We start from the raw sequence: 16,425 nt of genomic DNA, 5'->3' as shown, positions 1-16,425 counted from the left end.
CTAAATAAACCAAAAATTGCCAAAATTAAGTTTTTGCCTTATTTTCATAATAAAATGTAGCATCTATCGTGTTTGATTTCGAAATGGAACCTTTACCAATAGAATACTTTAATTGTAACGACCACTGATCATCTTCCCTTTCCTTTGCACCATGCAATTTTTACGAAACTACCTTGCTCATTGGTAGTACTAAGTCACTCATGTCATGACACTTTGATAGGTGTCCATGTGCAGTGTACAGTAATCTACTATATCATAATGTAGGAGTCAATGGTGAGTTTTAGCCTACTAGCTAATGAACTAGTCATATACAGTTATACACCTACTACAGTTGAAATGGCCTAAACTTGTTGTAATGAGATTAATGGCCCATATTCTGTAATGTATTGGGTCTGTTAGAAAACCGAAGAATGTAAAAGGTAATGCTTGTATTGTAACTTAATGCCGGCATTGACAGATACAGGGTTCCCACACATTTTTTATAAACAAATTCCCTACTTTTTCAATACCAATTCAAATCTAAATTTTAAAAATTCCCTACCTAATTTCGATCTAAATTGCGCATTAGCAGTGCTAAATCAATGAAAATTTCTGTGCTGTATTATTTCTAAACACGATCATGCATAAATTTAAAATTGTATATTCGGACTCTATTATATCCGAATCAGTATGAAAAAATAATAATGTTAGAAGATTCCTGTTTGAACAAAACAGGGATATCTAGAGAAGAGGATACGAAGGCTTTTAATACGTCTGACAACAGAAGGGCTTTTGTTTATGGTAAATAATCTGTGTTTATCATAACATGACAATTGGCACCGATAGCAGTTTAATAAATCTTGTTATGATAACCTGCATTGCGCTATTACCATCAAGCCTGGATGCTCACTGCATGCTCATGGTTACTTGTTAATTCAACTACCGTGCAGTTGCTTCACATCGCGCCTACTGCAAAGGCTTTGTTAAGAAAAACAGCTTACTGGTAACTTTTCAACTGTCGACAAGTATTCTTTAAATATGCTCTATCTAACGTTTACTAACTGTCTTTGGTAGTTGACTGTACCAGCTGCACTGCAAAACTTTCTGCAATTTTGAAAAGAATGGCATGTTTCATGCGCTACAAACTACCGCCCTGGTAGTGTCATAAGAATAAGGCAATTGCTGTGAGCCTTCAAAAACAAAAAACTGCTTTTTTTCAAAAGACCTAAACTGAAACCAGTCCGGATAAACTGTCACATTTATACTGAAATTACAATTCAAAGCTTCATTACATAGGACATGGCAACCTGCCATAAGCCAAATCAATACAATTAAAAATCACACTACTGGCAAAAATGAAATAAGTAAAAAGCTACTGAACAATGAATCACGTTTTTGGCAAGCAATGGCGTGGAATCAAACGTTATTAGGCTACTCCTCTGGTTATTGTCAAGACTGTTGAAGAAGTTTAAAAAGTGTGTTTTTTTAGAATTGGACAATATACCAATTTAGATTGGTTCCAAAACTCATTTGCAATGCAAAAACAAACTACCGAACACCTCTCTTTTAAATCTCTAGAAAAATTTGCAGATCTATCTTTTGATTCTAAGTTGTGGTTTGAATTTTCTGGAAAAAAGTTTCACACATTTTGGCTTAGCCTAACGTTAGAGCGGAATATTCACCATTACATGGCTTAGCAGTAACCACGCTGCTGCCGTTTGTCTACACGTATATGTGCGTGTCAGTGTTTTCAATGTTGATAAAATACTGCTCGACAGCGTAAGTAACATTGGAACCGCCTTGAGACCAGCATTGACAAACATCGAGCCAAGGCTGGGCTTGCTTTGTAGCAGAGAGCAGTCGCACCCATCACACTGAATAAATGTGTTTACGTTTGGTTTTGTTTCCAGCAGGCTACAAGTAGTGACTTCGATTACGGATAGCTTGTTGTTAGTTTTCGTTTAAATTAAGCCTTTCAATAAATCCTATCAAAAACGTTTATTTTGCATTGTTCATCCTTTTAACCGTAAAGGGTCGTGGAAAATTTTAGGAGATTAGAAGGGGTCCCGAGAAAAAACTTTGGGAAGCCCTGAACTAGTCTACGCGTAGTTGGGTTAGTTCTCCTACAATCTGACCACATAGTCACTGAACATCAGTTATTAACCCAGGCCTAGCTTACCAGCACTCCACGTCTGAACAACGGCAGGCACTTCTGTAATTGTGATCAATCAAATCAGTAAAATCATGCTGGATGGATTGACCTTTGAACCCAAACACAAACGCAGAAAAACCGCTTGGTGCAGTAGTGATTTATTTTAACAGCTGATCCAGCTGCCAAGGACGGTATTGTATCCGGTTTAATCCAGTCCATATCGCATGATTTTTTATCTACAATTTAGTCATCAAGGTTTTCCATACTTTTTCAATACCACGAAGAGGTTTCACAAAATTCCCGACCTTTTCCCGGTCTGGAAAACGGGTTTTCAAATTCCCTACTTTTTCCCTACTTTCCCGACTGCGTGGGAACCCTGCAGATATGTTGAGGTGCCTGTCAGATTAAATCTCTATAAAGCTATGATGCTGTGGGAGTTTGGTTGTAACACCCTGCCTGTTGTATTTTGGACACGTGCAATGTTAAGTGCAATCAGATTTGACCACCATTTAACAATAACTACTAGGCGTATTGTTTATTAGTAACTCCAGACCTGCACATGTCGTTATGCATGTTCAAAAGATTTTTATTGTCTATTAATGGGGGAGATTATTTTAGTAGCCTAATAAGTTAATTTTTGAACATTAAATACTTTGACAATAAGCTATTTACTAATTGTGTCGTTTGCCATTTATTGGCATTGAGGTCAGAGCTCATCTCATCAGACGTACAGCCCAACTCAGACTTTTCCTTAAGTACACACTACACACTGCATTTTTTTTTTTTGCTTAACATATACAATCAGATCTTTTGTAACAAAAGTTCCATATTATATACCGTATGTAATACAGATCAAAACAATAAAAGTTCAGATGAACGAAATTAGCAGTTTATTTTACATAGAAAAATTTGTACATAACTACAAGCTTGCCAGCTTTTGCCAGCCCCAGTCGATTTCAAAATTCAGATTCAATCAGGCTGAAAGTAGAAAAACATGCTCAACATCTGCACTGGTAGCTTTCACCCCCAAAACCCTCAAGCCACCTATATATATGTCATTGCTGATTCTGTTAGACTGGAATTTCCACTGTGCCAAAGATGTTACCATTTTCAGCACATATTTTTAAATACGTATGGTTTTAAAGACCCAGTTTTAGCACGATAGTTAATGGGTAGGTGGCACGAGCCCCAAACCATTTCAGAAGTTGGTTTCAAGTCCACACGCCACTTTTGATTAATCTGATTGTTTTATTTGAAAAAACAACTTTTTCACTCCACCCTAATGGGTCAGGTGAGGGAGCATTAAAATTGGGCGTCTAACGATTTTGAAAGCAGATGGACGTACCTCATCCATGATAATGTCTTCAATGATGGGAAGGTCTAGATGCTTTTCAAGAGAACTATTGTTGAAACCAAATTGCATGAGAAAAGTGCGATCATAGATTTTCTTCTGGTGAGGTTTTGTTGAGTCCATTTCTAAAAATTTTACATTTAGTTGTGAACAGAAACAAAAGTAGAATTGTTAAAACATAGCTTCCATCACTAAACCTTCTTGAGAAACTTTTTTCAATAATTCTTGTTTTTCTATTGCAAGCTCCTTTGATTCACCAGTTCTTGATGCGATACCTCCTTTACTGGGTTGACCAGAGGTGACTTCACTTGAGGGTGTATCCTGTTAGAAATATACAGGATAATAGTAAATTTTATACTTATTTACATTGGGAAGAAAGCACAGTTTACAAAAGACATACAGTACCGGTAGTTGCTTCTCAACCATTTTGAGCTCACAGTCATATCTGTTCCTACTACTAAACATAGTGGTAAAACCACACTGAAAAAATTTAGATGTAACAAATAAACAAAGTGCATGGTACAAAAACTTAGAATACAGTAATAAGGCTAAACGTGGGATTTCAAATGCAATGCATAAAGAGATAAATGTAGTGGCAAAAAACATTGAGAAGATCAAAGTACAAGAAAGAATGAAAAATATCCATCGTAGGAAGAACAAAGCAAAAGAAGTTTTGTTTACAGCCCCTGCATGAGAAGCAAAGATGGACAGTTAAAGATGCACTTGGTAAATGAGTTCAGGTTAGGGAAAGAATACTGTGAAGAGTTGTGGAATAAAGAAGAGCAGTGGGATAAAACTCTTGAATTAAAGGACGTATTGATGTGTGGCGTGCCCATGTGTATGATGCGATGTGGCTCTTTGCCGTGTACAAAGTAAAAAATGTGGCTCTTGGCCTCTGACTGGTTGGCCACTTCTGATATACACAATCAGACGATGAAACCTAAGACTGGCTGATCTCTAGCATCTTTTTAGTGTAGTTCGGGAACACTGTGAATCTGGGGTGATAAAACAATAGACCCTCAGCTCCAGGGGCCCACATGACGAAGAAGAAGACTGGTGGATTGCTGATGCTTTTGATTGATATTGTATTACCGATCAAAAATACAAGCCGCCTCTGAATCTAAACCGCATGAATGAAAAATAAAAAGCTTAAAAATCTAGATTTACAATCGAGTAAATATGGTATGTAATCAAACATACACTAACATTGGTGTTAGTTGCTGAGGTTAGTTTCATTGGCAAAATTTTTCCCCACTAACTCTTTGGTACACAAAATTGCATGATTTAAGTTTTCGTCAACAGCTATGTTCACAATTTTACTCGCACAATGTAAACTGACATTTTTTGGCATACCTCTGCTTAGCTTAGGCTTTTATAATAAGCTATTCCGGTAAAAAAGTAGACTATTGTGAAAAAAACAAACGTTAGTATTTCTCATCAATTGTGTGGTATAGATTCGGAGGTGGCATATATTTTTGATCAATAGGCCTATTAAATATTTTTCATCAGTAGTACAATATTAAAACATCAGCAATCAACCAGTATTGGAGTTAGAACTTTCAAGATTACTCTGTTGCTGTTTTCTAAAATCAACAGGTACCTAAGGTTCGAGTCAAACAAGCTACAGACATGCTGAATGAAAGCATTAATCGGATTAATCAGAAATTCGTGTCAAGTTGTCTAGTAGTGAGATATACCTTGTGGTGAGATGTCCTTGCGACGAGTCAGCCATGGTCAGTTGTCCTGTTACAGGTCGGCCGCGACAGGGTGTCCTGTTCCCTTTTCCCAAGAAAGGAAATAATCACGGTAATGGAGATGTACATTATACAGGAAAGCTAAGACAGCAGTGTAATTGGAAAATAAAATGTCAGACTGGTTTGAAGTGAAAGTGGGTGTTCATCAAGGTTCAGTAGCTACTCAGTCTGTTGTCTTTTGGTAGGATGCTTTAATAAATAAATTGAAAAAAAAGCAATGAAAGAATTTTTGTACCCGATGATTCAGTGTTTATGGGAAACAGTTGGAAAGAGATAAAAGAAAAGTATGTTTGCTGGAAAATGCATTGCAAAACAAAGGTGTAAAGAGAAAGTAAATCAAACGAAAGCAATTAGAACTAGAACAAAATCACCAAATTAGGTATAATATATTGGCAGTCAATGTTATGGATCTATGCATAACATGGGCAAGAAAGTAATGAGTAATTCTGTTAAGTGTATTAAATGCAAGTACTGGATACACAAGAGGTGTTTTGGTAGTTACAGAAGATTGATGAGTGGGATGCGTTATGAATGTAGAAGACGTAAGAGCATTGTAGCTGATGAAAAGTACATAAAGTACCGTACCGGTATGTAAAATTAGAATGTATATAATACGATAAAATAATTGCACCAGTAGAACAGTGACGGCAAGGATAAGTGCAGGTTGAAAAAAGTTTAAAGATTGGCAGGGGCACACTTTGTGGCAGAACAGTTCCTTGCAAATTAAAAGGAAAGTTATATATACTAGACGTGTGTCAGAAGTGTAATGTGTTGGGTCTGCTACTATTCGGTGAGTCCGATTCGGTGAGTCCGATTCGGTGAGTTCCTAACCTCTAAGCCCTAACCCTAAAACGGCAATGATAATTAGGCTACAGTACCCGATAATTTAAAAAAAAAATTGAAATAATCCCCCGTTAAGGGATCGGACTCACCAAATCGGACTCACCGAAACGGGCCATTCCGATTGGGTATGAGGTATGTTTCCAACATAGAATTGGCAACATTTTGCAAAGAGTGTGAAACTTCCATGGCGGTCCGCCCCCCTAGCTACGCCACTGCTGGGGGAGGATGCATTTGATATAGTTTGACAAAATGATTATGAGTGTAAAATGATTATGAGTGTAATTTGACACACCAAATAGCACCTAAATATCCTGATGTCACTGTGCGCGCACCTATTTGGCAGGAAAGTAACTGTCAGCACCTAAAAGACGTGGACCCGTTTTAATTGACACAAAACTTGATGCTTTTACCAGTTGAAATGTCTCCAGTTCCTGGTCCAACTTCTTTATGGAACAATTTTCAGATTCATCATTGTCTTCATTTTCACTGGAACTGCTACTTTCAAAAACGGGTGCTTTGCGATTTTGATGTTTCATGGCATACAAGGTCTCGTTCAGCAAGTGATCTTTGCAAACATGAGAACTTTTCACTAGTTCTTGCTGAGCAACTATTTCTTGAAGGTATTCGGTTGATAACAAATGAAGCTTCACATACTTAAACAAATCATCAAAAAAACTTTTTCTTTCACAATAATCATGATGGACCCAGATCACTATTCCTTCGTAAACAGGTTTACTTCCCACAGTCTAAAAAAATGATCATTACATAGCATAAACGTATTATAAAAACAGATCAGTATAACTAGTGGCCAATACGACAAGTTGATCTGAAATCAATTGCATAGGCTAATATATAATGGCAATATCTATCACCAGGTCAAATAATGTTTATGCTTTAGACAAGTCAAATCAGGGAAACAGTTAACAACATTTATAATTAGTTTTACCAACCTTTTGGTCCAATGCTTGTATAATTGCTTCCATGTCATCACAGGAAAGAGTTTTAAAACTTGGTTGTTTCAAAACTTTCTTAAAATTCTTTAACACAACACTCTCACAACTGGTTCGCAATAATTCGCACTGAAAGACTTTGCCACTCGAACGCAGATCAAGACAATTGATTATAGTGAGAGTTGAAATTAAAAATTTGGCACAGAATTTTTTCAACTCTAAACATAAAATGATGAATTAAAGCACCAATGCGTACTTGCAAATCTATACAGCAGTTGAACTCAATCTTTTGTTTGAAACCTTGCTATTATGTGCACATATTTTTTGCAGTTTAAACAATGTTTAAGTAGCCCTCCAAGTTTTCAAACTAAAATAAGAGAAAAATGAATATGAGAAAAAGATATCAGTAAATAACAATACAATTAGACTGGTAAGTGGTAACTAATTAGGCTAATTAGAAAGTTTTCAGAAACAAACATGATTGATTTCTTTCAGATAAACTTACCATGCAGAAAAAAATAATCAGCTGCTTCAAGCAAAGGAAGAGCATTCTCTTCTGTTATAGTAACTTTTGTAGTGTAGAAAAAATCAAGAATTGTTTTGATTGTCTCTGCACTGAACTTTGTGAGATCAACTGTCCGGTCATATTTTTCTTTCATCTGAGAAAGAGCAACATGGTATAATGAATCTACAAATGAAACTGGACAATCAAATAGTAAACTTGTCAAAATTTTCGTTTGCATTAAACAAATGTATATATATATTTGTTGTTATATTGTATGTTTCTCTAATATTTCTTATGCAATGTAAAATTATATAATATTTCTTTTAAAAGCTTGAAAAGGACTATATAAATGCAAAGCCGAAAATGTTTGCTATTTTATTTTTGTTTGTTGTAATGCTGTGGTGTTGCTCAGCTATGTTTGTCTAAACCAGAGGTGACGAACCTGCGGCTCGCAGGCCGCATGCGGCCCGTCACAGAATTTTGTGCGGCCCACAAAACAATTTGACAATTGCGCATGCATTAAAGACAAAAGACATATCAAAGCTGTTTTATGCCTTCACTGGTACACCTTTCCTTTGCTCAATTCAATGCTTCAATGCTGCAATAGATAGCTTCAGCTGTATGATCCGCATGGGCTTTTTTTGTTGTTTGTAAAAGAAATTTCATTAACTGATTTGTTATTTCGGAGCATAATGGTCGAAACATTTAGTCAACTTGAGCAAAAAGGATATAGCCAAAAAAAGAAGAAATCATACTCATATGAAAGCAAACGCTTTGAAAATTAAACTGTCTTCATTATCAGTGCAAGTACTGTTGCTCTATTCTTTTTTGCTCAAGTTGATTTGTTTTTATTTTTTACTGTTGTAGTAGATTGTAGCTTTCGATTTTGCGTAAGATAATTTCAACTGTGTGGGTTTTATTACTTTCATCTGTCATTTGTTACTTTTCATGAATAATATCTTGAGTCGCTTCTAAAAGATTTCATAGTAGGTTACAATTAAAAAGTTGTGTGGCCCGATAACTCATGTGTAATTGACAAAGTGGCCCGCGACCGCAAAAAGTTTCGTCACCCCTGGTATAAACTTACTACATAGTAATTATCGAAACAGCAAATGACCAAACAATTAAAACCAAATTGTTATAAATTGAAAAACATGATGAACAGAAAATAAACAAAAACAATACTGTCTAGGTACTACAAATCATTTAATCAATGCTACCAATGCAACAACATAAGTTTCTCGGCAACCGATTGTAGCAAGAATTAATAACCATAGAATTGACCAAATGTAGAAATTGTTTATCTGACTTTGAGAAAGATTGAAGCACATGGGTTAAGGATGTGTCTGAAAATATGCGCAAAAAAAGAATTGATTACAATCTGGTAGGCTAATTATCCTAACCAGACTGGATTCAATAGGTTAAAACATCTACACCCTGGGCGCATGCTGATTGACTTGGGACAATTTATTCATGATTTTTCAAGATATTGTTTATTTATTCAATCCTAAACCGATTTCTTATTATGGTAGTCATGTTGTTTAATAATGTTAGTTCATTGGCTTTATAAAAACATTTAAAAAAGATTACACATTATTACATCACATTACACATTAATGCGTCAGCTGACCATGCAATACAGTGCACTGTATTGTGTCAGCCTCATTATTTCACTTAACATTCATCACACAGCTCTGTCAGGCAATGGACATCACTCCTAGGAAACGAACGAAGATTCATACGCTATTCAAGCATACTGTAAGGTCACATATTGAGATCAGTACAATTGTTGGTGTCAGTCAGTGCTCAGTCTAACTGATTATTATCAAACAAGGATTTACAACTAGATCTTTGACACCAAAGCAAGAAGGAAATTGTAGAAGAAAACCTAAAACAACACCAAGAGATGATTTGTAGTTGATTTGTCAAAGCAAACTTGCACCACGAAAGGCTAGTGATGATTTGCAAACACATTTAGCCAGAGCTGGAGTCAATGCGAGTTCGAGGACTGGTTAAAGGAGGCTTCTGAAGGTGGGTCGTACACTAGCCCACAGACCAGTCAAAAAACAACTTCTGGCACAGAAAATAAAGGCTAAATAATTGATATGGGCAAAGAAGTATCAGCACTGGACAAAGGAAGAATGACAGAAGGTGATGTTTTCAGACAAAGGCCATTTTTTTGTTTAAACACAACACGTCCGCCATTGCTCTGATGAGAAACCCCATGAATATTACATCGACTAAACAGTAAAACACCTTGAAAAAAAATGTTCTGGGGTCGTTTGTTTCCATGGTGTGGGATCACTTTGTCCGATCAAAGGAATGATGAGTTCTGCCCGATACATCGACGTGATAAAGAAAAAGGCTATTAAAGACATGCAGAAAACATTTCCACAATCCACATGGTTCAGGGGTGTTTTAGCACGATCTTGCTCCTTACCATAGGCATAATTCGAAAATTGAGACCAATTTTTCAAATTAAACAAGATAAAAGTTTTGAATTGACCTGGAAACTCATCACATTTAAGTCCTATTAAAAATTTAAAGCCAATTGTATAGACTCGTCTCTGCAAAAAGGATTATACAACCGAAACCAAGCTGATACAGGGCATAATTCAGGTGTAGTACCACAATGAACAATGCAGGAAAACTGTGAAAATTTAATCGACTCCATGCCCAAGCGAGTTTTACAGGTGATAGACAATAAAGGTGGTCACACTTCGTATTAAAATGCAAAAAGATAATGAAAATTTATGCAAATAAACAATTATTTTGATGAAAATGATATTGTTATGTTATTGTTTAAAATGTAATATACACAATAGGGTGGAGTGAAATTTTTTTTTCTCTTAAATCAAAAAAGAGGGGTTCTAAAAACATGTCATTTGACCCAAAATCACCATTAAAATTGATTTTGGGGTGTGGCACTTTTAATTGGCCGTGCCACCCGACCCTAGGGGTCGCAACGAGGTCAAATTTCATGAAATCCGCATAACTTTACAACCGTACATGCTAGAAACTTAAAATTGGTCTTAAAAGATTCAGAAGCTACATGTTTCTATCTGCTCTAAAAGCAATTTTAACCATAAATGCAACAGAAAATGATTTAAATGAAAAAAAATGATATTTTATCATTTCGCTCTCAACCATAATAAGTATGTACTCATTGTACTGTGTGCATTGTGGAATCGTCCATTTTAGAATCTATTACATAGAGGAACAACATAATAGACTATATTTCAAAATCCATTCACAATCACAATCAATCCTGGAAGAGCACTATGTCATTGTTGGAGTACCAGGCGAGTATTATTTGACCCATGTCACACCTGAGGATGGGAAAGGAAGAACAACTGCAAATACCGTCAATGATGCCATAAAGTAGCCTACACTGAACTGGGCGACAAACTTGCAGTTGTAGGAACTGATAGCACTGCAGCAAATTCAAACCTGGCAATCCTGAGAAGAACGGAAAGGTCAATGGTGAGAGCAATGTGTGGGGTGAAAACGAGAAGGGAAAAAAGGACTGAAGAATTGTTGGATATGCTGGAGATGAGAGAGACCATAGACCAACTGGCAAGGGCAAATGGAGTAAGATGGTATGGACATGTGATAAGGTGGGAGGAAGGAAGTTTTCTTAGAAAGGCACTAGATCTAAAGGTGGATGGGAAGAGGAAATGCGGTCGTCCAAGAAGAGCGTGGAAACAACAAGTGAAAGATGAATTTAAAAAAGTCGGACTGAAGGAGGAAGATGCAAGGGACAGGGTGAAATGGAGAAAAGGGATTAAAACAATTGCTGCTCGGAAACAATCAGCCACCCCCACGAGTGGGGACTGGGGAACAAACCGACGATGGAGTATGATGATTATGATGAAACCAATTTCAAACCAGAACTTTCCATTACTTCCCAATAAGGTTGTCGCTAACCTCAGCATAGACCAGCATTATGCTTACAGGATTTGTAGGGAAACTCTCCTTGGTCAATGGTCATGTGGATGATGATTTAGCAATGTTGGAGACAGGGCCAATTTTCCACTCGAGGTGGCTCACACTTGCATGCAGAATCCTGCGGTATTATACTTCAATATCAAAGCCGTCCGCAAACCGGCATACTTTGGCTGAATTTTGCTTAGAGGTATATATGCTTCCACATGGTGTCAAATCAAGCACAGAGATAAAATATCTGATGGGCCAAAGACTCTGTTTGATCTTGTCTAGAGTTGAATCGTCCAGTTCCCGTCCAAAAAAGTGAGGGGAATTTTGTTAAAGGTTGTGCAAAGAAATGCATTCTTTGCACATCCGGAGAATATTCTGGTGGGACGGCAGTGAAGAAATTTGCAGAATTGCTGTGAACAAAATACTGGCGATGAGAGCATGTTTACAGCAACATGGAGTCAACATTTCACCGAATGACAACTTTGAAGGAGGTGACCTGGAACAATCAGATGAAAAGACTGGTACAAATGTTAGTTCCAGTGTGCGTTGGTTTCTTGTTCCTAAAATCAACATCAAGGCGAAGGAGTATTACAAGCTTATCAATCTAAATGACCCTGGGATTTGTGAACCTCCACTCATCAAAGCTCTAAGTCGATCTACACTTGAGAAGATTTGAGATAGTCCATTGCGCCTTCAGCATCCTTGCCACAATCAAAGAGTTGAACGGCACATAAAGTTGGTGACAGATGCATCATCCTCTGTAGCAATGACAGTTTGATCAGATAGAAAATTAAATCAAGACGTCTGATGAAACGCTTTGACACAGAGAAACAATTGCTTCATGAACGAACATTGAACAGGCATAGAATACTGAGGAGTGACCATACAGAGTTACTTATTGTTGCTGTACCTTTGAGTTTCATACAATTTGGGTAGAGAGGTAACTCTTTTAAACCATAAATAGACCTAACTCAGCAACAACATTACATTTAACATTATAAAAAACAAAAAGCGAAAAGATGAATTTGAGTTCATCAACATGCCTGAAGTGTCATCTGTCAAATGGCTGTGTTCTATATTCTTGACTGGGCTATACATTCATTTACAACGTTAGGTCAAGAAATTTGTTTAATTCCCACTCTCATATTTCTAAAAGTGCTTCTTTTTTGCATGCATTTCATCGACTCACAATGCTTGATGCTTGTTTAATACAAATATCAGTTTTCTTTTGATAAAACGTTTTCTGTTGCACTTAGGGTAAAAATTGCTCTTAGAGCAGATAGAAACATGTAGCTTCTGAATCTTTTAAGACCAATTTCAAGTTTCTAGCATGTACAGTTGTAAAGTTATGCGGATTTCATGAAGTTTGACCTTGTCGCGACCCCTAGGGTCGGGTGGCACGGCCAATTAAAAGTGCCACACCCCAAAATCAATTTTAATGGTGATTTTGGGTCAAATGACAAGTTTTTAGAGCCCCTCTTTTTTGATTTAAGAGAAAAAAAATTGTTCACTCCACCCTAATACACAAGGGCAAAGGCGTCGAAATAGGGTGGGCCGGGTGGGCGGCGCCCACCCTGCCGTGAAACAAGGGTGGGCAAAATACGTTTCACCCACCCTGTTTTCATTACACTTATGAAGTGTTCGTTACAATTAGGCTATTTCCGTTTTTGTTAAACGCTGAATTATCCAACCAACTGCAGCGCAACTTCTTGTTTTACGCTATGTGTCTCGCTAGGTATCCGACAGAATAAAGCAATTCCACAACAACGCAGCGTTGAAAAAAAGGCGGTACTCACTGCATTGTTGTTGCTACGGCAACTGTCACACGCTGGCAATTCCTGGTGAGAGAAAGCCACATTTGATCTTTTCTCCGAATGGTCTCACTTTTGTTACGTCACAATCAAACCTCGGTTCCGGGTCGGCGTAAGGGAATGTGAATATGACACCATAATGAACATGACAATAAAATAACCGATACGAACTAAAGACGTACGGTACTGAAACAATCGCTTTTTACAAATCTTTCCTCACAAACTTATTGCTGGGTATAAATTGGGGCACCGGCGCACCGCGTGATCTTATTTCACTATTGAAAAGTTAAACATGAAGCAAAGTCAAAGGCACAAGAAAGAAAACATCAAACTTATCAAAGCTTAATTGCTGCAGCGACGCTAAACGCAGTCTTTGTGAAAAAGAGTAACTATTGCGAATTTGTGAACATATATACACATTCACTAAAATCTGTTTGAAAACTCTCGCCAACCCAGAATTCCCCTCTTGTAAGAAAAAATCGACGCCTATGCACAAGGGTGTACTTATAATGTACACAAAACTGTCAGGACTAGCCTAACCTCAATAAAAAGGTTTTATCAGTTTGAAAATGAATGAATCTTAAAACATGAACAAATAATGTTACCTCACACTTGAACATTTTATTGAAATAAGAAGAAAGACTTCCAAGAAGACAACGATGCACATTGAGCTTTTCTCCTTTGACTTGCAACACAGCATCACAGTAGGAGTCTTTTTCATTTCTATCTCTGTAAACAATAACAGAGCATTGTTTTTTTAATATTTTAAGCATTTTGAAATTTGAAGTGATGTTTGTAGTAAAAAAATACTCTAAGCGATCAAAAGTGAAAAAAAAACTGGAAAAGGCGGTCTGGTACTAAGACACTTCCTCAAATGGGCTTGGGCGACCAACCTAATACAAAAGCAAACACTAACAAAACAAATCAATAGTTTCTTATCCACAGTCTAAACCTTAAATCATTTGGCTAGACTAATACTCACAACAAGATTTCAATAACAAAATGTAAAAAATTAAATTATATACATAATACTTTTATTGACATACTGTTGTGAGTGTTAGCCTAACCAAAAGATTTAAGGTTTAGACTGTAGAATAGAAAACTATTGATTTGCTTTCATAATCTCAGCGATTTTCCAACTTTTCTCAAACCATTACAGATAGTATAGGCTAGCCTATTCATTAAAAATATGTATATATACTTATGTTAAGCAGCTATGTGTTGTTACAACCAACAAACACAAACATGGTTGTCACCAGTGTGTACTGTGCACATTAAAACTTGTTTGTAAAAAATAGTTTTGATTAAACAAATTGATATTTGAATTGTTGTTATGGGTCTGAACTTACTTATCCAAAAGAGGTAAGAGAGAGACGTTATGTTCTCCATAAAACGTTTTAGTTGACATGTCTGTGGTTTAATCAGTAAAATTGTTCTGCAAGAAAAGAAAAAGATCCAAATGACATTTAAGATTAAACGCATATATATATATATAAATTGGGCCATGATATGTTTCTCCAATAATAGTTTCCTTATCAAATCCCAGTCCATACAAGTTTGCCACAAGGATAGGCAATGTAAAGTACCAAACTAATTCGAATCCATCAAACCGAATAACAGGATTTGGTTTATGCCTTATTCATCTTTCAGCCTGTGGTAGCCCACTGCTGAGCAAGCACCTTTCCCTTTTCTTGCCAATCCAGTCGATTGTGTGTTTTTAGGTACCGTACCAGTTTGTTGTTCCACATTCTTTGCCAATCTCGTCTCTCCATCTCATTTACGGCTTTTCCTCGTTTGTATAATTTGCTTTCCCGCATGTTCAAGTTGTTAATTTTTTAGTCCATCTGCTGTTCTAATGCAGGGACTACAGAGATCCCTGTTCTGATGTCTTGCTATATGGCCTGCTCAGTGCCCACAATCCATTTTAGTTTTTTGATACTTATCACAATATCCCACAATTTTGTTTGATTTCTAATCCATTCAGAATTTATTTTCCTGATATGTTAAACCAATCATAATTCATAAAAACCTTTCCCAAATCAAATTGTAAACTTTCTGACCGTCTGCACTAACTTTGCTGTAAATTCTCTTCATGGTGATCCTAGAATGAGAAAGACCAGTGAAACATCAATGGAATTGGGAAGTAATACTCCAGCGCCATGTGACAAATAAAAGTTCAAAAAAGCAACCGCTAGATGGAGACAGTAAGTTCTGTGGTTAGGGAAATTTTAAGATTGTGCAAGATTTGTTAAACGGCCATGCTTTTGGCATATCGGGTTTGATCGAGCACAGAATATATAAAAAGCTCTACATCTGACAAGACTGACAGTACAAACAAAAGCAAGCTACTGCATTATACAGGGCAGGCTACCAGCAGCACCAAGATTGTGATAAGCGCATAGTGGCAGGCAATAAAGAAAAATTTTAATTGGCAATATTATCTCCAATTGCTTTCTCTAGGCCTAATGCGCTTCTTGAGGGTCAAACCGTTGTTGTTTCGGCTGTGTTGATATTTATTTTAATAATCTTTAGGCCTATATATATTAGCCTACTATGTTTCGTTCACTCATTGCAGATAGTTCTCCACACAGCCTCTCTGCTACCGTGAACAGTTGCTTGCAATCTTTTCATTTTCATATCTAGGCCAGGGGTCACCAACCTTTTTGCATGCGGGCCACTTTAGCATTAAGGAGAGCTGTGGCGGGCCGCACTAATAAAATTTTAGGTAGGCTGACTCTTATGCTAGAAAAGATCGCATTTCGTACCCAGTATCCAGCGTTATATGTTGTTAATATTTATCTTAGAATACCGCAGCAACCAAATTAGTCGAACAACGCTACTGCCAGGCCAAGCTCCTTTAACAACACTTTTGACTTCTCTAACAATGCCTAATAAACGAGGCCACTCGTTTTTTGCACTTATGGCGAGGCGAGCAGTTTCATCAGAATATTCATCGCCAAGCAAGAGTGGTGTCATCACTTCGCTTCACAAAAGATATTTGCAATTAACAGTTTCAGTAAACATGTAAATGTTTGACACATCGCAATATAGGCAACAATAGTGACCTGCAAACATATCAGTGAAGAATAGGCTCCAATAACAGGGAGAAAGAAACCAGGCACCAAGAAACAAACGCTTGTGGAA

The 16,425-nt window shown here is 36.9% G+C and overlaps 2 protein-coding genes across 2 annotated transcripts in view; both read right to left on the bottom strand.

Annotated features, from left to right (window-relative positions):
* LOC145784161 (uncharacterized) overlaps window positions 1-7,143 on the bottom strand; it is a 24,830-nt gene extending 17,687 nt beyond the window's left edge. The window contains exons 1-4 of the mRNA XM_082595925.1: window positions 7,030-7,143; window positions 6,490-6,825; window positions 3,680-3,803; window positions 3,477-3,607 (exon numbers count right to left, since the gene is read on the bottom strand). Of these exons, the coding sequence (XP_082452051.1) occupies window positions 3,477-3,607; window positions 3,680-3,803; window positions 6,490-6,825; window positions 7,030-7,062 (624 nt within the window). The 5' untranslated portion in view covers window positions 7,063-7,143. The remainder of the gene's footprint in view (window positions 1-3,476; window positions 3,608-3,679; window positions 3,804-6,489; window positions 6,826-7,029) is intronic.
* Window positions 7,098-16,425, bottom strand: LOC145783974 (kelch repeat and BTB domain-containing protein 3-like). The gene is made up of 6 exons (XM_082595734.1): window positions 16,347-16,425; window positions 14,631-14,716; window positions 13,887-14,010; window positions 7,535-7,688; window positions 7,160-7,247; window positions 7,098-7,116 (listed from the first exon to the last, which is right to left on the bottom strand). Exons 2-6 carry the CDS (start codon window positions 14,687-14,689, stop codon window positions 7,098-7,100), a joined length of 444 nt encoding a protein of 147 aa, XP_082451860.1. The 5' UTR covers window positions 14,690-14,716; window positions 16,347-16,425.

The sequence above is a fragment of the Aplidium turbinatum genome, chromosome 15 (assembly GCF_918807975.1).
Source record: "Aplidium turbinatum chromosome 15, kaAplTurb1.1, whole genome shotgun sequence".
Classification (NCBI taxonomy): Eukaryota; Metazoa; Chordata; class Ascidiacea; order Aplousobranchia; family Polyclinidae; genus Aplidium; species Aplidium turbinatum.
The sequence above is the reverse complement of the archived record's forward strand: the minus strand, read 5'-3'. Positions and strand labels throughout refer to the sequence as shown.

Bases quoted from the DNA above. Each gene is read 5' to 3' on its own strand.
- LOC145783974 (XM_082595734.1), bottom strand. From the start codon at position 14,689: ATGTCAACTAAAACGTTTTATGGAGAACATAACGTCTCTCTCTTACCT. The intron at 14,011-14,630 runs GTAAGTTCAGAC...TATTGTTTACAG, and splicing joins CTCTTACCTCTTTTGGATAA to AGATAGAAATGAAAAAGACT. The intron at 7,248-7,534 runs GTAAGTTTATCT...TTTTATGTTTAG, and splicing joins TGATTATTTTTTTCTGCATG to AGTTGAAAAAATTCTGTGCC.